This window comes from Camponotus floridanus, unplaced genomic scaffold, assembly GCF_003227725.1.
Source record: "Camponotus floridanus strain SB8 unplaced genomic scaffold, Cflo_v7.5 scaffold165, whole genome shotgun sequence".
NCBI classification, from domain to species: domain Eukaryota; kingdom Metazoa; phylum Arthropoda; class Insecta; order Hymenoptera; family Formicidae; genus Camponotus; species Camponotus floridanus.
This window is the reverse complement of record NW_020229287.1, coordinates 44,234-68,554: the sequence shown is the minus strand read 5'-3', so window position 1 is coordinate 68,554 and position 24,321 is coordinate 44,234. Positions and strand designations below refer to the sequence as shown.

Sequence of the window (24,321 nt, the reverse complement as noted above, 5' to 3'; positions counted from 1 at the left end):
GTTCAAGCTTTTCTTTTGTAAATATTTATGTAACATAAGCCATATTTCCAAGGAATAATTGTGAATAAATAATATGTAAGTATATACACACACATGTTATTTTATCTATAAAATATTTCTCCTATATATAAATTAAATTTTTTTAAAATATACATGTGGGAAAAAATAATTATCTTGAAAAGTGGGAAACTATAATTTTTTTTACCATATATATCGCATCCTTGAAATTAAAAAATTGTTATTACTTTTCCGCATATTTATATATTAAGGAATAATTTATATATTAAGGAATAAAGGAATTTTCACTTTGTTTTAAATACTACTATATAAGAACAAAAAAATTATATATAAAACGTTTTTTACAAAATAGTATTTAAAAATGTAGAATATGTTATGAATCTTATACATAGATATTATACATGAAGGAATAAGGTAGAACAACATATCATTCACATACGCAAATTTATAAAGATTATACAAATATAAAGAAAATGTTCGCAAGCAGATTCTCATCGAGCAGGTATTAAAAATATATAATTATCTGTGTTTGTATGCCTATTATATATCATTATATATATGCGTCATAATTCAAATAGCGCTGGCAATGTTTCCGACCCGTGTTAATTTTTAATCTTCGGTTAATTATTATATTAGGTTTATCGTCGTTAACATACTCTCGATCGAAATATTTCGTTTTATATATGGCAAGTTTTAACAAAAACACATTTAGAAACAGTTTTCTCCAATTTTCAAGTTATAAATATCGGAAACAATAAAAATTTGAACATTTTGCAAACACAGTTATCGATTACAGTATAGACAGTCAAAACAATCCATCAGAATAATCCTATTTCTTTTTTAAGATTCACTTGTTTCCAGTTTGGAAGCTGTTGAAATTCTTCCTTGCTCATTCCCAATAGTTCCTAAATCATGAAACATATCATCTATAGTTTTTTTGAGACAAATTGTTAATATGTTATTTTTTTTGTTATTATCAATATATGTTTATATGTTATTGTTAAATATAACAAAAGTATTTTACTAGTTTTTATATATTATTAATATATGTTGCCTTATACGATAAAACAAAAGAAGGAAAAAAAATTATATAAACATAGGTCCAGAAATAAGTCGTTTCCGAATTATAGCCATTTTTATAATAAAAAAGTCGTAATTTATAGTCCGCTTGACATCCCTCTTTTTTAAATTTTTTTATTTTAAATTGAAATTTAAAAATTTTTAATTTAGATTTAAATTTAAATTCAAATGTAAAAATTAAAAATTTTAGTTTAAATTTTAAATTTAAATTTAAATTTAAAAATTCAAATTTAAATTTTTAAATTTGAATTCAAATTTAAAATTCAAATTCAAATTTTTAAATTTAAATTCAAATTTTTAAATTTAATTTTAAATTTAAATTCAAATTTAAAAATTTAAATTTGAATTTTAAATTTGAATTCAAATTTAAATTTTTAAATTCAAATTTAAATTTTTAAATTTAAAATTAAAATTTGAATTTAAATTTAAAAATTTAAATTTGAATTTAAAAATTTAAATTTGAATTCAAATTTAAAATTCAAATTTAAATTTAAATTCAAATTTAAATTTTTAAATTTAAATTCAAATTTTAATTTTCAATTTAAAAAAGAGGGATGTCATGCGGGCTATAAATTACGATTTTTTTAATATAAAATGGCTATAACTCGAAAATGATTTATTTCCGGGCCTATGTTCATATAGTTTTTTTCCTTCCTTTTATTGGATTTCGAATCACTTCCTGAAGTACTGCGGGCGATTTTCCGTACATCCTGTGTGTGTATATATATATATATATATATATATATATATATATATATATATATATATATATATAGAGAGAGAGAGAGAGAGAGAGAGAGAGAGAGAGAGAGAGAGAGAGAGTTTATATTCACAAATCAAAAATATATATACATGATACTAACTTGAAAGTGTTGTTGTGATAAATACAATTCTAAACGTGTAGGGTCGACTCCGTCTGGTAAAGGTCTTTGCAATAACTGAGCAGGAGGATATATGCTTTGTGTTAAGCGAGCCAATTCATTCTCTGCAGTTAACACTTCTCCTGGATGTCGGCCATCCTGATATGTTTAATAAATATACATTAGAAATATAATATATAAATTTCATACACTTGAAATATGATGAATCATACATGCATAGAAAAACGAATTTATTACTTTAAAATTAAATCCTTGTTTCTAGCAGAATATAAAAAATATAAAAAGATTTGAACAGAGAAAAAATATAATATACATATATATATATTTCTTTAAACATACTTCTATATTTAATTCAGCAACATCATCCCGATACATCCATTCAGGAAAGAGATTTATAAATTGCAAAGGTTCTAAACCAGCCCATACTAAATATATTGGTAAATTCGTTGTTTGCACATTTCGAGTCTTTCGCCAATATTGTATCGCCAATGTCATCGCTGCTCTTCTCTCAGCCTGCCAACGGATAGTTTTACTTCCAGATTGATCTTCCGTTCCATTATCAGGCCACCATCCTTGCCAAATCCAAATCACGTTTGTATCATCCAATAAAAATAAGGCTGAAAGAGAATTGCAGATTTCGATATAAGAATGTTATGTAACAATTTTGCTAAAAATTTTCGTAATAACATCTTCATATTTTATTTTAAAAATTATTGAAATATATAAAAATAAAATTAAAACTTAGAAAAAATAAAAAAAAATAAATAAAAATGTCGCAAATAAAAATGTAACAAAATTGGCTATACATTATTTAGAATCATTATTAAGTATCATTTTAATATCATTATTTAGTATCATTTTAATGTTTTAAAGAAAGTATATTTGTTTATATTTAGTTCATAAGTTAATTTGTAACAATAACAATTTGTAATAATTTGTAACAAAAAACAAACAAAAAAGGAGAAAAGTGAGGCTGATAGAAGAGAAAGTTTTAAAAAAGTACATTAGAAGCTTCCAGTTTATTTGATAAAATACTAAATTACAAAATACTTCTCTTTGTCAAATAAAATAAAAACTTTTTTCAAACCAGGATTAACGACTATATGCTTATCTACGAATTAATATTTGAAGTGCACTTTTAGAAATATCATACCTGGTTGATTCGCTTGATATAAATCATCCTGTGAAAACGGAAACGGTGTCGTGAGATCTGCACGATGGGAACATAATATTTCCATTGCGCGAAAGGTTTTAGAAATACTCGATAGATGATAAAGTCTTGGAGTATGATCTTGTATTTCAGACGTTTCCAACGACCAGTATAATTTTTTATTCATACCACCTAATGCTGAAAAATACAAAATAATACGTCGTTAGAAAAACGACATTATTCTACATTATATTTTTCATTTTTTTGTCTGTTTAGATTGCTAAATTAAAATTAAAAGAGCTATATAGAGAAGAAAGAGATCTAAATTGTTTCTTAATTAATTTGTAAATACATAATTCTACACCAGAATTTTATTTTTTAAATATATAATTTAAGAAAAAATATATTGTGTATAGGGTACCTACTCTTTCAAAAAAAAATTCCTTGAAAATCTTTTCTTTCTTTTCTTTCTTTATTTTTATATCTAATTCTAAGTAAAGCGAATTTAATAATTATTTATTTTATAGAGACATCTCTCGAGTTTATATAATTCTTGTAATATATAATTCTCACTTCTCATTTATATGTTATCAATGTCTGTCACTCTGAGTAATGTTGTGAAGGTTGTTTTAATGGACAGTCATTGTTTATTAAAAAATTATAAACAAAAAACTTTATGGATAATGTGTAATTTTATGACACCGTATACATTTCACTTTGACTTTTACTGAGTAAACTTTGTTTCGTTTTGCAAAGTACAGTTGGTATATGGTATCATGAAATTACATTAGACGTTTTTTATTTATAACTTTTTAATAAGCAGCAATCACCGACTAAAACGTTCAAAACATTATTCAGATTGATGAGCTTGATAACCTATAAGAATTATTGAAATTGGGGAATGTGTGGTCCCTATAAATAATTACCAAAAAAATTGAATAGTTTTCGTAAGATAATCATTTCTCATTTATATAACATTTTTATTCTTCCATCATTAAATATCGTAATAAAAATCATCAAATTCATATATATATAATGATTGATATTATAATATTATATTTATATTATTTGAAAATGTTAAAAAATCATATAGAATTCAATTTGCTAAATTTAATGTCTTTCTCACAAAATAAACTTGTAAATATACACAAGGTGTTTCCTTTAACTCGAGCACATAGAACAGATGTTTTCTTTAATGATACGAAACAGAGATATTCTAAGTGCTTCAGTTAGAGAAAACATGTATAAAAATAATATATTTTTAAGACAATGATTTTATTATTATGAACATTAGTGACCTCAAAATATTTTATAATTAAAATCTATCATAAAGGCGCACGTGTTTCTATCATAAAAGCGCAATGTTCACTAAAAAGATCACTCACCGTTACTAAATTCTTCAGGCTCCGAACCTTCATAAATTTCATGAATTTGTATATTATCCTTGTTTGACAATTCGACTTCCTCTGGTCGATTTTTCTTCAATTGATTTGCTGCTTTTATTGCATTCTAAAAAAGAGAAAAAGAATGAGACAAAGTAATCTGTGTATAAAATAACATCTCAGAGAAAAAAAAAACAAAAACAAAGTGATATAGAAAAAGAAATAAAATTAAAATAGAGAATAAATTCTAGAGAATAAATTTAAGAATGCAGCCGATTCATGTCCTTAGACAACATGAATTTGTAAATATAAATCCTCCATATATTGGAATATTTATATATATATATATATATATATATATATATATATAATTACATAATATATATGATATAAAAACTAAAATTAAAAAAAGAAACTACCACTATTTAATTTCTATTATTTATATTTGTTATATTATAAGTACGCAAAATGCGAGATTTATTGCAAAACTCTAGCCACGTGCACATAAATATTAATTAATATTGTACGTTTATTATATAATAATAATAATTTTTATTGTTTATTATATAATATTTATAATATATTAATATATTAATATTTATTATATAATAATAATAATTTTTATGGAAATTAATGGAAAATACCTCTCTAATATGGCGTAATGAGTTGTTTCCATGCCAGACGTATATTTTTGCACTTTTGGTGTTTAACAATACAAAAGAACCTCTACTTCTCAATTGTCGAGTGCTACAAGAGACTTCAATCAAAAATGTCTCAGAACTTAAAGTACCTCGGCAAATGTACAATCTCCATTGCTCATGTTTTTTCTCAGATTTCTTACCACTGTGCACTATCATCTTTCCAGAGAATAAATTTAAGAATGCAGCCGATTCATGTCCTTGGACAACATGAATCTGTAAATATAAATCCTCCATATATCGGAATATTTATATAATTACATAATATCTTTCGCTAAAAATTACAATAAAAATATATATTGCACTTTCAATATTTCAAAACAGAGAATTTAACAGAGAAATTTTTCCTTCTCAATAAAATTTCATAAAAATTCCTTGATTTTTTTCAGATAAAAAAGAAATCCTTGGAAATTCTAGGTTTTCCATATTTTTCCAGAAAGACATTTTGTCATTATAATCTGATAATAATTTCTTAAGTTATACTATAGCGCAATTTTTGCATTGATTATGCACATCACAATTATAATGCGATTTTTGTGTAATATACAGAAAACAGATTTGTACTTTATAGTTATATCGATAGAAGTCTCTTTATTAGAAGTCTATTTATATCAAATAAATGAAATAATTCTAGTAGCACATATATGATTGTTTTTTATTATTCTCACCTGAGGGCCTCGATCATTGCCCAATTCGACTGTTAGCAACGCTGCAGCACCTCTTTCATTCAAAGATGCATTTCTGCCCTGCCAAATAAAATATACGGATCTATCTCGACCCTTTGCCAAGTGTTTAGACGGCAAACCAGTGAGTTCCCTACCTATGAACACAAAAAACAAAAATGAACATGTAAAAATAATTGTATACTTTAAGAAAGTTAAAACTTTTATAATTAAAAAAATTTACACAAACATAGACTACGTTTACACGACTTGATTTACGCCGAAGTTCTAACATTGATATTATTACTACTGACGTTAGATGCCGTGTTAAACGCTCTTTTACGAAATGAAGTTATTACATCGATGTAGGAACTCAAAGTCGTTTGGCGAAAAGGCTTAGCGTTACTACATCGACATAAAAAGAATGTATAAACGGCCACAGTGTAACGATGGCAATAACGCCGTTAAAATTAAACATCTTAACTTTCTCTTGTTTGCAAATTTAGTATCACTTCATTGGTATCATTTCTTGGACTCACTTCACTCGAAAATTATTAAGTTATTTTAGCTTGGTGAGGATAGGACAAGCTTGAACGTATAAACACAACTCACTTTAAATAGGAGTTATAATATCAGCGTTATTAAATCGTAATTTGAAGCCGTGTAAACGTAGTCATATACATAAAGAGCTTATAAACTATAAGTTTATAAACTTAATAACTTTTTTAAACTTACTATTAGAAAATAAAGATTATGTTACAAAGTTAAAGTATAAAGGTAAAAAATTTTTCATTTCTTTTCTAAATATTTTTAAAAAATATGTGAATTTAAAACACGCTATAGAAATAAGTTCTTCAATTTCACGAAATTATATAACAAAAGACTTACCAGTAATAGTAACAGAGTACAACCATTGAATGATATAACTATCACCAGAATAGAATTGTCCAATAGACGATTCATTTAAAAGTGCATGCGAGAATTCATCGATATGCCATACCATCACGTTTGTGGTAACGACGACATACTCTTTCCTTAGCTAAAATCAAATAAAATGAAACTATTAGTTAGTTTTGTAATTAGTCGAATATTGATTATACATATATATATTTTTTTATAAACGAAAGTGTATTAAAAAACGCTTATGTCTTTATTAATAATTTAATTAAATTACTTTATAATTTTTTCAAAAATTCTCTGATTCTCCAAGTATTTTTCTTCAAAATTCTAGATAAAGAAAATATTCTAAAGATTTTTGGATGAAATTTAAAATAAATTTTTTATTATACGTATGTTTTCTAATGTGTTTTCCACCTATACAAAATAAAAATATAAAACCTTTTATAAATTTTAAATTCCAGATTTGTAAATGTACTGAAAAGAAAAAGTTAATAAACTTTTGTGAGATAAACATTTTTCATAATATTTTTATTTATTATTTATCATTGAAAATGGTCTTAAAAAGAATATATACTGCATATAACAATATTTTAATACATTGAATGTATAAACGTATAGATATAACAAATAAATATATATTTATAATATATACTAAATACATCATTCACTTGGCTTATCAATTGTTTACATTATAAGAATAAACTAAGAGAAAGATATAAAAAGAGAATATAAAATTTTTTAATTTCCTGAGTTTCAATAAAAATTCCATAAGTATTCCCTCATCTAAAAAAGAAATTCCTGAGACGTTTTCCACGTTTTTCATATTTTTCCAAGAAACAGACACCTTATATATTTTGCCTTCAATATATAAGTGTATAAATAAATTTTCCAGTATTTTTTATAAAATTTAATATTCATAAAAAATTGTGAATAATTTATTTATACACTTAATATACATAAATGAAGAAAAAATATTTCTTAAATCGTACTAATAAAAGAACAAATTACCTCGTTATCGTAATAACCAGTGCCTCTACCTAAATGACATCCTTCTAAGATTAGATCAACTGAAGTAGTGTTCGGTAACCACATATCGTCGTTATCATCCAAGTGTATATTTATAACACCATCGATTTGTCGTATATTGTCCTTTCGACCTCGCGCCTTTATCACATTTGTGACATTAGGCCAATCGAGAAATTTCTCTCGGAAGAGTATCGTCTCCACGTGTTGTGTCAATTTAGCAAGTAAACACCACTCAGGTCTGCTCTTGGCGGATTTTACGGATGAACTGGAACTTGTCCGATTACCGATTAAACGAGCCGCGTTAATCGGACAAACAGTACATTCGCTGTAATCGTATCCATCATTCCACATCTCCGTGGCAAGTCGTGTGGCGAGCTTCTTTTTGTCCGCCGTAACTCCTTTACCACTCCAAATATACATCTCGGTGCCAAAGTCAAACACTAGGATCTTTGCGAGAAGTATAAAAAAATACATACAACATAATATAATGCCTTATGTATTTCTAGGACGTAAAAGAGGACGCAAAAAAAGGCAAATAAGGAAGACAATTTTTAAATGAAATTTAAACCAAAAATAGATTTAGTAAAAATAGATTTCCGGTTTTGAGCATATCCAATCAATTTTGCAAAAAGAGAGAGAGAGAGAGAGAGAGAGAGAGAAGAAAGGGAAAAAGGAAGAAGGATAGAAGGAAGAGAAAGAGAAATGAAACAAATTATCAAAAAATTTATTGTTTAGACATGCACAACCGAGATATTTCGATAACGATAAACTATTATGTAATTAAAGTTTTAATGTACTTGAAATTTGTAAAAGTATGCAAGTGTGTAATTATAAGTAGCAATCTTTACGACATTTTTTATTCAGCAGTAATTTTGGAGATTGTAAAATGTAGATATAAAAAATCAAAATAGTTACAATTTAAAATCACATACGTTTCATAATATTTTTATCTTTTATTTTTTTTAATTCTTTAATCTAACCACAAAATAAAAATAAATCGTTTTTTTAAGGACTAATTGATTAATTAAAAAGAACCCTCGGTTCTGGTTGCCTTGAATAATTGAGAATAAACACAATATGAATGTTTTCATTTTTCACTATTCATTATTCTCTCCAAAATTCATAACTTTATATTGTGAACTCTGTAAATCTTTATATCTTTCAATCTTTCTGTAAAAAGCCTTATATGTAAAATTTTTAAAAATATTTTAAAATATTTTAATGATTTACTGGTAAAATTTCCGAATGGAGAATATAACCGTAATGATTTACCCAATATATATTCAGCACTTTTACTCATTTAATATTTTAAGAACTCTCTCTCTCTCTCTCTCTCTCTCTCTCTCTCTCTCTCTCTCTCTCTCTTTCTCTCTCTCTCTCGCTATATTTTATTTAGCAGATTTTATAAATATTTTATATTTTATGAAATAGTGAATTATGAATTATTTAAATGAAAAGTGAATTATGAATTATCTAAATAATAATTATGTATTTTAAGATGAAATAAGCAATTACCTTGTTCTTATCGAGCATTTCAATCTTAGGTAATGTACCCCAGAACTTTTCATGCGGCACTAACTGTTCATTTTTCAATTCATATACCATATTTGTATCGATAATAGCAGATTCATAGAGTTCATCTTCATCAGGATGACCAGCCTCGACAACTATAATAATATTATTGATGGGCATATAAAAAAAATATAATGTTGCATTACAAAACAATAAGAATGCAAGACATACCATTGAGTCTTTCATTATTGAACACACCAAGATACTTCCAAAATTGTTGGACTTCATCCTTCGTACAGTTTAATTTATCTTCGTTTACAGAAATAATTTTAGTCGCTTGACAACCTAGATCCTTTCGTTGTTGAATGCTCAACGCGATCTCAACGGCACGGGTTTTTTCAATGATATTGCTGTATCTCCCTATGTAGTTGAAAATCTGTGATGCCGAGAGCCAATTTTATTAACTATTAGTAATTAGTAAAAAAGAAAGAAAGTACAAAATCCGATCGATAAATATTCTACACTCTAATACAAATCTACTATACAAATTGTTCTATTTCGACTTGGACAATTTTAACTGTAATAATATCTCGAAAACAATGCAAAAAATGTTCCATACAAAAATTATAAAGTTTTAAGTAGCGCATCATATAGTAATATTAATACGATCTTGAATAACGTTATCAAAGTTAAGATATATTACAGTGTCCAAGTTAAAAACACCCTATAGATCTGACTCATATATAGTCACCATATGTATATATATCATCATAGATGATCATTATATATTTGATATCTATTTCAGAATGATTAATATATTTTCTATATTGCTACTTATTTTGTTAAAAAAATGAAAGTGTCAACTAGTATGTTGTATTTTATTATATATGTATATAATTTTATATATGTATATTTTATATATTATTACCTCCGATTTCGTTACTAATAAATAATTATCACCGCTATTGATACTCTCGGCGATAGGCTCAACCAGTCTAACTTGAACATGTCGTCTTCCTTTAACTAATATCAACATTATATCTTTATATGGTTGCAATTTATTCGCGGATACATTTGTTTCTGATATATTTTTCAGAGTCACTGTGCTAAAGTCTTCGGTAGACGCTAAACCAGCGAGAGCCTCAACAGAGAAGGAAGAATTCTTTGCGACTGAAACATTAATTAATTAAAAAATTTTGAATCTTAATCGAAACATTTTGAAATGTGCAAATAAGATGTCTAATCTCAAATTTTGCAAAAAAATACTGATCCTTCATTCAAAATGTCAGATAAAAAAATAAAGATTTAAAGATTTTTTTGATGCAATTTTGTAAAATATATATTGAGTAGTTAGACGTAAAATTTTTTTAACGAATTTAGATAAATATCTAATTCAGAGAACATTTTACTCTTTTAATAGAATACAAAATTATATTCATTTTTCACTTTTTTAATACAATACAAAATTATTATTAATGCAATATATATTTTAAGAATAAATCATCAAGGAATTTTTTTTAACTCTGAATAAAATTCCCAATAAAATTCCATGAGAATATTTCCTGGTTTTTTAAGGTACAAAAAACACTTTGAAAATTTTGGGTCTTTCATATTTTTCTAGAGAATAAACACCTTTATAAAGCGGCAAAGAAATTTAGATATGCTCACGTTTTTCTACGTTAAGGTTTTTGATCGTTCTCGCGACTATGTCTGTACGAATCTCGGTATATTCTGATCTTAAATCGGTGCGTGCTGCGAGAACTTTTAGAGGATTTCTCGAAGTGGCTCGTCGACGTTGCGTTCGTATGTTTCGTTTTTGCACTAATCTGTCGAGAAAATGTAATTTAGATTCTAGATATATTTACATACGCATACCAAAACATTTCGAACGAGTTGGACTTTTTTTCCTATTTTCTTTCTTTTCTTTTTTAATCTTTTACAAGTGATAATAAAAAGCACAAATTTACAATTTGGATTGCGGTGCAATTATATCGAAGTCATTTTCATCTAAATCAAGACATTCGGTTTCGCACTTTTCCAATGATACATTGCTAAAGAAAGAGGTAAACGTTTCATCATCCGTTTTAAGTACCGAAACAGTTGGCAACAAGACGTGTTCCGCTTTACATTCTTCACCTATAAAAATTACATATAAAAATTATATATAATAATCTATAACTTTTTATATATAATAAACTTTAATTTCATTAAATAAAAATTTATCGAAAATATTTAAACTAAAAGAAAAATCACATTTGTCGTTAGTTCAACTTTTTAGTAAGAATATTAATCACATCTGTCCCAACAATTCAATGACAAAAATATTCCTGTTAAAACTGCTAAAATAATATTATAAATTGTGTGAATATTTTCCTTCGTTCTCTTTAGAATGTAAATCGTCAGCGAGATTAAAAGTACAATATTTTTAATAGCCATTTAAAGCAAATTTTGATGGAAATTATATCAATACCGCTGTCGTCGCTAGCAGGTTCAGAGAAACTAGTACGCATGGTTGAAGACAAATCTTTGCATGGACTTGTAGGAGTTGATACTGCACCTGTGAAAAGATATATAATTCTCACCAAGTTCTGTTCTTATTTAGTATTCAATCAAGAATTAAATCTATCTATTATTTATTAAATATCTCTCCCGTTTTTTACCTTTTCTCGTTTTGAATCGCTGCGGACGTGGTACTTTTTTCTTTTGATTTGAAATATTCGCTATAGTGTCCGTGAGAAATGATGAATTTTCGTCTTTCGATTGGACCACTTTCATTTTACCAGCAACAGTGAAATTAATCGCGTCTGGTATCACGATTCTATTCTTCCAGCTTTCCATGGAGGACTCTAACTTTTCGATGCAGTCGGCCAACACACCTGACTTGAGCATCGTGTTCTCGTCCGCGCTCAATAATTTGTCAAATGATTCATTAGTTTTGCCATCGGCCACGCGTTGCTTCCAACTTGTGTTACCACTGTGACGTAGTGCGGCCAATCGATCGGCAATACTCACATTCGGCATTTCGCTCGTTTCTATGGATGCTATTACCTGGGTCGCACTGCGACACGGTTGTTCCAAACGTTGTTGTGCTTTTCGCCTCTCATTATCCCGCAAGTGTTGATGGATATTCTTGGTTAATGAATTAAAACATTGTGTAATATCAGTATGTTTTTCATTCTCAATAATATTATGTACCTCATAATCATTGGACGATGACGATCCCTGATCATCGTCGTCAACGTTTAGTTCCGCTATTGTTCTCTTCTCTTTTTTGTCATCGGCACCTTTTTCGTTGTCCTCATTATCATTGTTATCGTTGTCGTTGCGAAGATCCGATATCCTATTCGATTTGTCTATCGATAAATTATTATGCCACTTATCATCGCGTTTCATTAATATTCTATTGTTCGAAATGGTATCAATATTACAGTTATTTATGTCATTCAATAGAATTTTCTCATTCTGAAATATCGCAGTTTTATGAGAAGGCACTGTAGCTCTGTTTTCTACGTTATCACTTTTCTTAGAAACAATTGCTTGCGTATCGTCGCAAATGTATTGTAAATTGTGTTGCGTCACACTAGTCGTTATGTCGGAACTATCATCTAATCCCTCACAGAATTTAGCAGTTTCACTGCTTTGATTTTGACTCTCGATATCACATGAGTTTCCTTCACTTTTCGATGTTGTTGCACCATTCGCGTTTTGAATAGGCTTCAAGTTAAGATTACTCTTTAGAATAGAACGAAGAGACACTTCGGAATTCGACAAGATAGCTGGTTGTTCCGATTCCTCAGATTCCCTCTTGAGCATAGGCTTTGTCAATTTCGCAGTTTGCAGTTCTGCGACTTTAGTACAAAGATTTTTCGTATAACCAATGGACGATTTTAGAATACTTTTTGGTAAATCTTGCTGCAACATGCTTGTAAGCGGCGATGCATAAGGTGGTCTCTCATATTCCTTTGAATGCTCTGAAAAAAATAAATTGTTATTATTGTTTATTTTGTAATTGTTATTGCTTATTCACATATAAGTTTTTTTATAATCGATATAGTCTTTCTAATTGGTGTATTTTCTCAAAATTTTCTCTTTCCTTTATAAAATTAGTCAATTCTTATTAAAAATGATATGAGAAAAAAGAATATGATAATATTTTTATTAGAGAGCTCTATATTTCAAAATATAAATATATTTAATCTTTTTAACAAAATAAAAGTTTTAATTTATAAGTTTTAATCTTAATTTAGTAAGTTTTGCAGACTAATTTAATATCAAGTCTTAAACGCTTCCTGATTAATTTGTATGCGAAAAATAATAATTACTTTCGTGATCTTCAGACTCTCGATAGGAATAAAAGATATTGACCTACATTATTTCTCAATCAATTACGAAGATTCACTGTACATAAATTATAGTAAAGCATTCAAAGTTCGTCTTGGTTTTCTATCTTATAACCGAAATAATGATATATTGTCTTGATTAAAAGAATAATTGTACATTTTTCTGAAATGAAAAAGTTACTTCACCACATACATAATAAAAATTGTCGATACATTGGGCATCTTGAAAATTGAAATCTTGAAAATTAAACTTAAACAAAGCAAAATGTTTAAAAATAACAGTAGCTTCATAAAATGCCTCTTGTATTAATTAACTTAAAAAAAAATAAATTTAAACAATATGTCTTTACGTTTCAATCATTAGATTAGATATTGGCTTAGATTCGGTGTACGATGTCAATCCAAATTCTTTTGATTCAAAATTTTCTTGATAAAGTTGAATATTTTTGTAAATTCTAAAAAAGCTACATAAAAATAAAAGCTAATTCAAAGCTTTAAATGTAATTTATTCCTTTCCCTTATCAAAATTAATAAGAATTAATCATTTTAGAAGCGAAAATATTTTTCATGTTTATCAATGTAATCGATACAAATATTATTTTATTTAATACTTGCCTCCGATTAAGGTTCGAATTTGATGATTTACATTCAGTGAAGATATCCGAGACGCCACTTCAACCTCCTCGGAAGTTACAGGCTGTGTTTTGTAGCGTGTGGATAATCGTTTATTCTGAGTTAATCTTTTCTGATATGCAGCAGTATTTGAAGTCGTAATCTTTTGATCGAAAAGTCGCACGCGTTCGGCTAAGCTGAGTTTAGATGGTTCAGGTTCGTTAGCAAGTGTTCCCGAAATACTCAACGCAACGGTGTTGCGCTGATTCTGTAAAACTGCCTCACGCACTTCTTGAGAAGTTACCGGTTGCGTGTTAAATCTTTCGCAGGCCTGCGTCTTTTTACGTTCGCGATAACGTTGAACACCGCGAGATGATTTCTGCATAGATATATGTTGAGAATCACCAGTTGTAGCGCTCACCTTCTCCTGTAGGGCCTTAAAGTGTTGTGTCATCTTTGACACGCTATTGTTGCGATGAATAGTAGCAGAATTCTCCTGTATATCCCGCCGATCCTCCTTGTTTTTCATTTCTTTCTTGTCAGTCGTCTGAGTAAGATTCTCTATTCCATCGCGATGATTGTCGGTGTCTACGTCGGTGTCGAGCTTCACGAAATATACATGAGAATCCATTTTATTCTTCTCCTCCGTATTATTCATATGATTTTGTTTGATTTGACAGGATTTCCCACACGACAGCTTACTATCCTCAACTGCACAACTAAAAAAAAAAAAACGTATAAAACATAAATATAAACAAAAACATAAAAACACACTAATATTATATACATATGTATATATTAATAACTTATATTCATAAACTCATTTATTTTTTTAAACAAATCACAAATCACAGCACCGTGGAACGTTTATTCATAAACACATTACACATGACTATCCTCGATTTCTCGTAGCTTTGAGATTTGTGTGCAGATGGTCTATAATTAAACTTGGCATGGACTCAAAGTATCACTAAACTCATACATTATTTATAATAAATTGTAAAAGATCCAATTTTCAAATAATGTTGTATAGCGCAAGAAAATTTTCTATCATATCAACAGAATCAGAATTTGACTCAATTCTTTTATTGGAGTGATGCTGTAGAAAAAAAATTGTATATACAAAGATCTCACTTGTATATCAAATGGCTAGACATAGACTTTTTTAAATTTGAATTTAGATAAGTGAATTTTATTGAGAGAATTTTTTCACTTTTCTACTAATTAAAAAATATGTAGTTATATTAATGCACTCTTAAATAATTAAAATTAAAAAATTTTGTTCCATGTAGGAACAAATATTTGTCACACAAAAGTTGTAAAAAATATTGAAGCATCCCTTCATTCACTAATAATATAAAAACAAATAGAATTTAAGTATTAATAATAATACAATCTTACATCAAGATTCTAAGATCTTTAAACTAGAGTTTTTAAATAAGGTGTTTACTCAAATTTTGTAAAAAAATTCTTGAAAATTTCATAATTTTTTAACTTTACTTGTTCAAAATTCTATGTAAATAAAATTTTTTAGAGACTTTTAAGTGCAACTTTCAAAATTTTTTTTATTGTGTGTGTTTTCTAACGTTTTTTTATTTATACAAAGAAAAAATAAAGAGTTCCTCTTTCAAGTGTCAAAGGTTTTAAAAATGTTTCAAAAGATTTAAAAATATACTGAAAAAAAACTAAATAGCTTTCATAAGAAAAACATTTTTTATTTAACATTTTTATATTTTTATCACTAAAAAGTACTATAAAAAATATTGCATATTCTATATTTTATTAAAGTAGAGATGGATATATATTTATAATATATTTCAAGTACATATAATTTGCAAATTGGCCAATTAGTATAAATTATTAATTGCTTACAATATAAAAGCAAAATTGGACGCGTTGAGCAGAGAAAAAACTAACTTAGCAACAATCGAATGTGATTGATTCATACTTTTAGATCCAGTATACTAGCATTGAATGTTATAAGAATACAGTTTTCTGAAACACACTCGTCAGAGAGATTGTTTTTTTTTTAAATTGTCTGAATTCCAATAAAATGAGAATTCCTTTTCATTTTTCAAGGATCAAAAAATCCTTGAGAATTCTAAGGGAGTTTCTGTTAAGCAACTTTCCTCCATGACATAGAGTATTTTCATATTATCGATACAAAAAAATAAAGATTTAATAAATTATGTGTTACAAAATATTTTATTGATATTTGAATGTTCTAAGTATCATTAATTCACATAATTGTATATTTGTTGTTTGTATATAATGTTTTAATAAAACAATTATTCCTTCATATTCTATCATATTAATTTAAACATACCTATTTTCTGCATAGGAGATGTCACATACATCGGGTCGATCGGTTGTGAAACTGCAACTTGCAATTGTCGATGTATGCAATACATCGATTGGTGAGCTTGACTCGAGAGACCTTCGTTTAGTTAAGACGCGGATTGACTCGACACAATCGTCGTCGTTGATGGATCGCGCGTGGCCCACGGATTGGGCTCTCTTTCGCAAAAATGAGTTTGTCGTTATGTCGCGCGTATCATCATGATAACGACTACTGCTCGATTGCTTCAATATAGGTCGTACATTCTCGATTTCAGTTGCTCGATTTTTTAACGCGGACAATTTTCTCGGTGAAGTTGACTCTGTCTCATAACCGCCCTCTTCGTATGAATTTTTCCGTGAAGACTTTAAAATTGTCTTCTTTGGCCTATCATGCTCGTGTTCATCCGAGTCTGTACTTAATTTCTTCTTTAGTATAGGTCGAGGCTCGAGAGACGAAACATCACCTCCGGCAAATTCTTCCTTGCCATATTTTTTCTTTAAGATCGGCCTCACTTCAGATCCATCAAGACCATCGGAAACTAAACTCGTAGTCGTATTAGCGATTGTGTTTCCACCTGCATTCGTGTTTACGACATCCGACACAATAGTCACATGATGATTAACACTATTAGCGCGCACATTGTTTGCGAGTTTTCGTTTTAGAATACTCTGCGGCTCTGGAAATCCTAATTGCAATTGGTGAATCTCTCTGTCATCTTCTTTAGACGATTTGCGCTTCAATATCGAAGCAGGCTGTTGATCAGGACTCTGATCTCTCTTGACGATTTCATCTAATGATGATCGCCTTTGATTTTTTAAGATTGGCCGAAACTCCGAATAGTTGTTATCAGCAAAGAAAACATCGGGAGAACAGCTACGACGACGTAATATCTCACTTTCATCTAGACTGCTCCGTTTCTTCAGGATACCGTGTCTTTTGTGAGAGACAGGTTCCACGACAGACGGCGAGAAAGTTACTGGTGACGGCACGTGAGGGGAACTGCTGGATGACGTTTGACGTTCGCTTCCTTCGCCATCGACTGTTTTATGTTTAAGGATTGAAATTGGCGCATGCTTCGACACGTTACACTTTTTTGGCGAGGTTGACATTTTCTCGGTCGAATGATTCGCGTAGCCTGTAGCAGATGCGAGTCTTTCCACACGTTCCATGGTAGCTCGCGTTAGCGCCGTTAACATATCCACTTTGCGTGAAACCTCCGAATCGTCACTACTGAAGAATGAAAGTCAATTTTAATTATAATTAGTTACGCTTTCTTTCCAATATTACTTTTGCTAATAAAATACTAATGGAATGAGATGAATGCAACATCTATATAATATATTTATATACAAGATATTCTATTTTACAATTTCCATATTATTACTCATAACGATTGATGTATGTTAAATTTTAGTTAAATATTTTGTTTTAAGAACATTAGAATGGTTTTGTTTCAGATAAAAAGACACTTTAAAAATTAGAATTTTTATTTTTGTATAGTATTATATGTTTCTTTAAAAATAAATCAATTTTCCCTCATTTAATCCCATTTTGATCATTCTGTATGTAAAAATATTTAAAAAATTAATATATTTTATACATATATCTGTATATTCAAAACGTCTGGTCTTGTAAAAAATGTCCTAATCTTTCAGATATTTTTTAAAATTCTAGATAAACAGATTATTTCAAAGACTATTTGATGCAAGTTTCTAAAATAAATTTCTTTATTGTATGCGTTTTCTAATATTTTTATGAAAATTACAAGGAATACACACACGCGCGCGCGCGCGCGCACGCACGCACGCACGCACGCACACACACACACACACACACACTTATTTTTAAAAATATAATTCATAATTTGCTTACAGCACATATATGCAAGCGTATATGCATGTATCTACAAACAGGTATATATATTTCTTCATTTTTTTGAAACAACATAAAATATCTTATACATTATTTACTTTCTTTTCATTTCACTTTATATTCAAGAATAATGAAAAAATTGATTTATATAACAAAAATATAATTTAAAAAGATAAAATTGAATTATATAACTGAAAATATATAACTGCATTTAGAATAAAAATATATTATTGACAAAATATTATCCTCAATATCAAATAACGTTTATATTTCAAACATTATCCTTACGTTTCAAAATATTTTAACGTATTATTCAAAATAAGACATTCTATATGTACATAGATATGTAAAATGCAGATTTATCTTAAATGCTTCGTGTAAATACATCGATTATTGTATATATATACCTAGGTTGCTGTATAATGGAACGCTTTGTGCTGACAGTAGACGCAACAGATGATGATGGGAAAGTCTTCGAGAGATTCTTCATATTGCTACATTGAGCTTCACTTATCTTTGAATCGATATACTTTCTGCGTGGACTAGCAATTGTTACTTGATGATTGCTACAAGAACCAATAGAACTTGATATTTCAGATACTTGATTTTGTTTGTTAGATTGCCTTCTAAAGCGTCTTTCGTTGGAATCCACTAAAAATTATATATATCGAATTATTGAAAAGAGAGAGAGAGAGAGAGAGAGAGAGAGAGAGAGAGAGAGAAAGAGTCTACAGTAATATAAAATTAATCTTAAAGTATTTTAGTTAACAGTCATTTTATAAATTGTATAACGTAAAAGTATATGTACATATGCTCGCATATATACATATGGCACATAAAAATCAAATAGTTTTTATTAGAAACTTCCACAAAACTATTTTCCCTTTAAGTAATTTTGATTTTATCGTGTTTATGATTTTACATCAAATTTTTTTATCATTTATCTTTATTATTTTTCAAAATATTTTCTATTATGATTTTTTCTATTATGATTTTCTCTAAACTATTATGAAGAAGTATAAAAAATAATTGTAGAAGTATTTTTATACAATTTTCGGTATTTTAAGAAAATATTTCATTACAAAAATCTATTATTAAAAAATAATAAATTAATAAATTTCTTACCATCTCTTGAATAATCTGTAGACACTGCTTCTACATGACGTGATTTATTTAAATAAGATTTTCGTTTGTAGGTCTTATCTCTTTCCTTGATAGGATTCACGGTAACACCATCATCTAAAGATGTGGAATTTTTCTATACACAGAAATATACATTATAAAAATATCTGCATATATACACAATACATAATAATACATGTACATATATGTATGCATAATTATGTATGTATTTATGTACAGTGTTTCATTTTAAACAGTTTAGCTGAATATCTCGAAACTAAGTTCGATAGACAAAAATGTTCCAGACAAACTTTTTATAAGATTTTGAGAGGAAAAAAGTTAGTGATCTTGTTTTCAATTAAAGTCATTTTTCAGGATTATATAAAGATCAATCTTGTTTTTTTAAATAGAGAAGTATTTTTTATAGCAGATTCTCTGAAAAGATTGCTTAATTTTGCATAAAAGAAACTTCTAAGATATGTATCTATTATGTTTGTATAGTTTTTTATGTATGTACAATTATTTTACTTTTGTATTAAAACTTTTCCCTATGAACTTATGTTAACTTTATATTAACTTATGAGTATTCATTGTGGAAGAGAATTGTCAATATTATGAGTTGGTTTATCTTTCGTGTCATTATAAAAAATCCTAAAACACTTTATACTAATATTCTATTATTTATACTAATTTGTAACTTTGATTTTATTTTGTAATTTTGAAATTTTATACATATTTCTAAGAAAATTGTGAAAATTATTAAAATCAAAAATGTTAAATAGTTAAGAAATATATTAATTTTTAAACAATAAAAAATATTACCTTTAATTTAACAAAAAATGATTTCTTCCAAAAGTAATTCCCATGAATTGTATTTCATTCATTACTTTTGATATACAAATTTATTATTATTGTGTATTTGTATTATTATGTATTTGAATCATTTAATTATCAATCAACACTTCATCAATCAACACTTCAAAATCAGTTTTTAAATTAAATGTTTATTAAATGATCAAAATAAAAATAAATAGATAGCAAAATATAAATTTTAGCATTTAAAATCTATAGCTATTAATAGTTAAAATTCTTATAGCAATTTACTTAACTAATACTACTTGCAGTAAAATGTGTATCATTTTATGATTTTTATCATATAGATGATACTGAATAGTTTTCTCGGTAGCGTATAAAGTAAGATTTTGTTACATCTTACAATAACGTTTTTATTTAGTTTCGCTATTATTTAGTTTCGCTATTATAAAAAAATAGGCAAAGAGACTTTAGATATTGAGCAAAAAATATTAAATATTAAATATACATATGTTATGTATTATTAGATATTATTATATCTAACATTTGTATGTAATTATCAAATAATAATAATAAATACTTACTTGTTTAGTTGATGAATTGCACCTTTGAGAACCAGGAGCTTCTGATCCACGTTTTTTAGATAATGTTACATCCATTTCTAAAAAGAAATAATTATATAATACCTATATAATAATTATGTGTATAAATAAATGAGTGTGTGTGTGTGTGTCAGTTAGATAACATCAATTCTCACTACATGTTTCCAGAGAAAAAAAATTGTTTCCAGATAACTATTAGTAATTAATTCATAATCAATATATTTTTTGATTGAATTAAATTTAACCAAATATATAAATGATAATAAAATTTATTATTTTTTTAGCTATTTTTATATAAAAAGTAAATACATTTTTTGGAAAGTCAAATGAATATGTTTTAGATAAATTTAAAATATATTTTTATACCTTTGAAATTTTCAATGCATAATATATTATAAATATATTAAAACATATAATAGAATTATAATACTGTAATAATATATTGTATCATAGAATGATATTGACTTATTAATAACATACTTATCATAGTTAATAACATTTCGTCAAGTTTATACATGTATATCCCATATTAAATATTAATATATTAATGTATTAATACATTAATATATTAATGTTTTAAATGTTTTATTTCAAATAATATAAAATATATATAATCTACCTTTTGAAAATATAAATAGGAAAAAATAAATATCAGACATTAAAAAATTATTAAATAGACTAGAAAAAAAAATGATACAGTCAATAGTACAATATCATATTTTTTTAAAAGAAAAATACTTTATAGTTTAGAAAATATTGGGATACAAAAAATATGTAAAAAATATATGTAAAATTAATATATAATTAAAATTATATAATTTTTAAAACATAGATAACTTAAAATATTTACTCACCGTTGGATAACATTATAGAAGCAGCTCGTAATCTAGAGGTTTTGGTTTCACGAATTTGAGTAGTTTTACAAATTGCACAATTTTTATTTTTATTCTCCTTGGACTCTATCTTAGAAATTATTTTATTATTCTTCTCCGCTGTAAGACTACATTGCTTCTTCTTTACTGTGAAATTAAAGGCATAAAATTAAAGACATGTGAAAGCAAGATATCTGAGGTTTACACAAGCAATTGTTTAAAAGTATTGGTATAAATTCTAAAGTATTATTATTTTTTAATCTATCAAGATACAATTTGAGAAAATATAATCAATTAATATATATAATCTATAGCTTTTGTACTTACTAATATTAGAGGAACAAGTAGTCACATCTTCCTTAATCAATGATTCAATGTTCTTTTGATCATAATGCTGTAATTCGCCACCTTGCAAACAAATATTTTGATTCACCAAACGTGTCGTAGTATTTTCCGTCTTACTTGACAAATTCTCCTCGCTAGCTGCCATCAAAACTGTGGTACCAGTAGCTACCATTACTGAAAGTGCGATATATTTTTATAACTTATTTACAATACTACTTTAATATATGCACATTATTACAGGATTATATTTTTTAAGTGATCAAAATTCAGAGTTTAAAATATATTGGGATTTTCTCTTAACTAGCTTACCAGTTTTAGTAGATGCAATTAAACATATGTATGTAGTTTTTTGAAGAGAGCAATAAGAAATTATAAAAAATTGTTATAAAAGAGACAATTCTCAATATTAAAGGCATTAAATTCTTACTCACTTAATGTGAATTAATTTGAGTTTCCTTGCGCTGCGGCCATAATTTCACTTTCGAAAACTTTCGAAAGAAATTGTTGAACAATAGAGAACATAGCACAGAGATGACGCATACTACTATTATGACTAATTGTAAGTTATCACAGTTACTTAATAAGTACTATGTATAAAATGATATAACTCGCGAGACAATCGTATAATTTATATAATAAGCTTAAGCAAAACATTTATATCACATTTACATCAAGAATGAAAATTGATGATTGAAGAAAAAGTGAACATTTTTATGAAAACGATGTCATTCTAACGAACTATATCGAACTGATCGAACCGATCATATCAATGGGTGCATTTAACGCGATTAGCTGAGAAAACTGTTGAGTTGTCAACATGTAATATTCAAGTTTAGGTTGCACACTTTCTACTCCGTTTTCAGATTCTGCCATAGAGCTTACATATATCTAGAGATGCCCTCGGCCATAATTTTCTTTTGTTTGCGCGCGCGTTTCTAACGTTGCGCCATTTTTCAAAATCTCACTTGCTACTACTCGCTTATTAATTAATCTTAGGTCCGTGTTCATAGTCGAAACTTGAGCCCGCGGCACACGATACGATTTTTCATACCGATTATATTAATATATTATTCGTTGCGACTCCGGAAACTCGACACGTTTGCTTTGACTTTTCGATTTTTTTTTATTCGCTTGTAGACAATTGTAAGATTTTAATTAAAAAATATTTGTGAGCCTTTCGTTGTAAAATAAAAAATAAAAATGACTGTTGAGTTGGTTGCTCTCATTTTTAATTTCAATCCTATATAATAAGCATTAAAGTTTTATTTTCGTACGATTGATAAAAGAGAGAGATAGAGAGAGAGAAAGAGAGAGAGATTTTATACTTTTATCGATATCGTGAAAAATATAATCAAAATATATATGCAAAATCTAATGTAATGCATATCGAACTCTGCTGAAGTCTCTTTAATTCGATTTTCTCCCATTATAAATGGTTGTTTCTCTGTAAACTATAATTTCGCTTATTCCTATTCCGCTTACTCAGTATATGTGATGTAATCGTGCATAAAGTGAAAGAAAGGCAAAAATTCTATAATATTAATCGATTAAATCGATTATGTATCTAATATATTTTTATTTTCCATATTAGAATATATAAGAATGTGAGGATTGAAGAAAAAATTTAAAGCTCGATTTCAACAACTGCTCAACAGGAGAATTCGATTTTGTATTTGAATATTGTGACTGTAGTAATGAAATCAATAAATAATTGTATCAACTAAAATATTTTATATAACAATGTTTAGATATGTTAAAAAACACGCACGCGTACTCATATGTATATACATATATACAAAGAGTACGCACGCATATATACATATACATACTCAATATATAAATTCTAAAATATAAATTTTTACATAGAAAATTATTTTACATAGGAAAATGCGTCAAATATGAATTATTTGGTTTCGAAAGATTACATACTGTGTTCATCAGAAAGACACATTCTATAATCGGCACAATTTTATATACAGAATAATAAAGGGAATAGGGAACTGTAAGAATAAACATGTAATTCTGGATCTACCATTTAAAAGAAATCCCTTAAAATCTCAAAAGTAATATTTAATTAACAAAAACAAAACTGT

General features: G+C 27.3%; 1 protein-coding gene across 2 annotated transcripts; it reads right to left on the bottom strand.

Annotated features, from left to right (window-relative positions):
• Positions 1-400: 400 nt before the first annotated feature.
• On the bottom strand, positions 401-22,885 carry LOC105254811. Of its 2 annotated transcripts, XM_011263724.3 has the most exons (25): positions 22,660-22,884; positions 22,211-22,402; positions 21,866-22,030; positions 20,994-21,070; positions 19,600-19,732; positions 18,882-19,125; positions 16,588-17,832; positions 14,265-14,980; positions 12,505-13,280; positions 11,970-12,438; positions 11,780-11,866; positions 11,277-11,445; positions 10,978-11,135; positions 10,238-10,479; positions 9,541-9,745; positions 9,313-9,464; positions 7,780-8,244; positions 6,760-6,910; positions 5,878-6,029; positions 5,156-5,425; positions 4,515-4,638; positions 3,133-3,327; positions 2,319-2,596; positions 1,962-2,117; positions 402-923 (listed from the first exon to the last, which is right to left on the bottom strand). In XM_011263724.3, the coding sequence occupies exons 2-25, from the start codon at positions 22,398-22,400 to the stop codon at positions 837-839; spliced, it is 6,906 nt and encodes a 2,301-aa protein (XP_011262026.1). In that variant the 5' UTR covers positions 22,401-22,402; positions 22,660-22,884; the 3' UTR covers positions 402-836. The 2 variants fall into 2 exon arrangements, with proteins under 2 accessions (XP_011262025.1, XP_011262026.1); XM_011263723.3 differs by having other exon boundaries at positions 401-923; positions 11,970-13,280; positions 22,660-22,885.
• Positions 22,886-24,321: the final 1,436 nt, after the last annotated feature.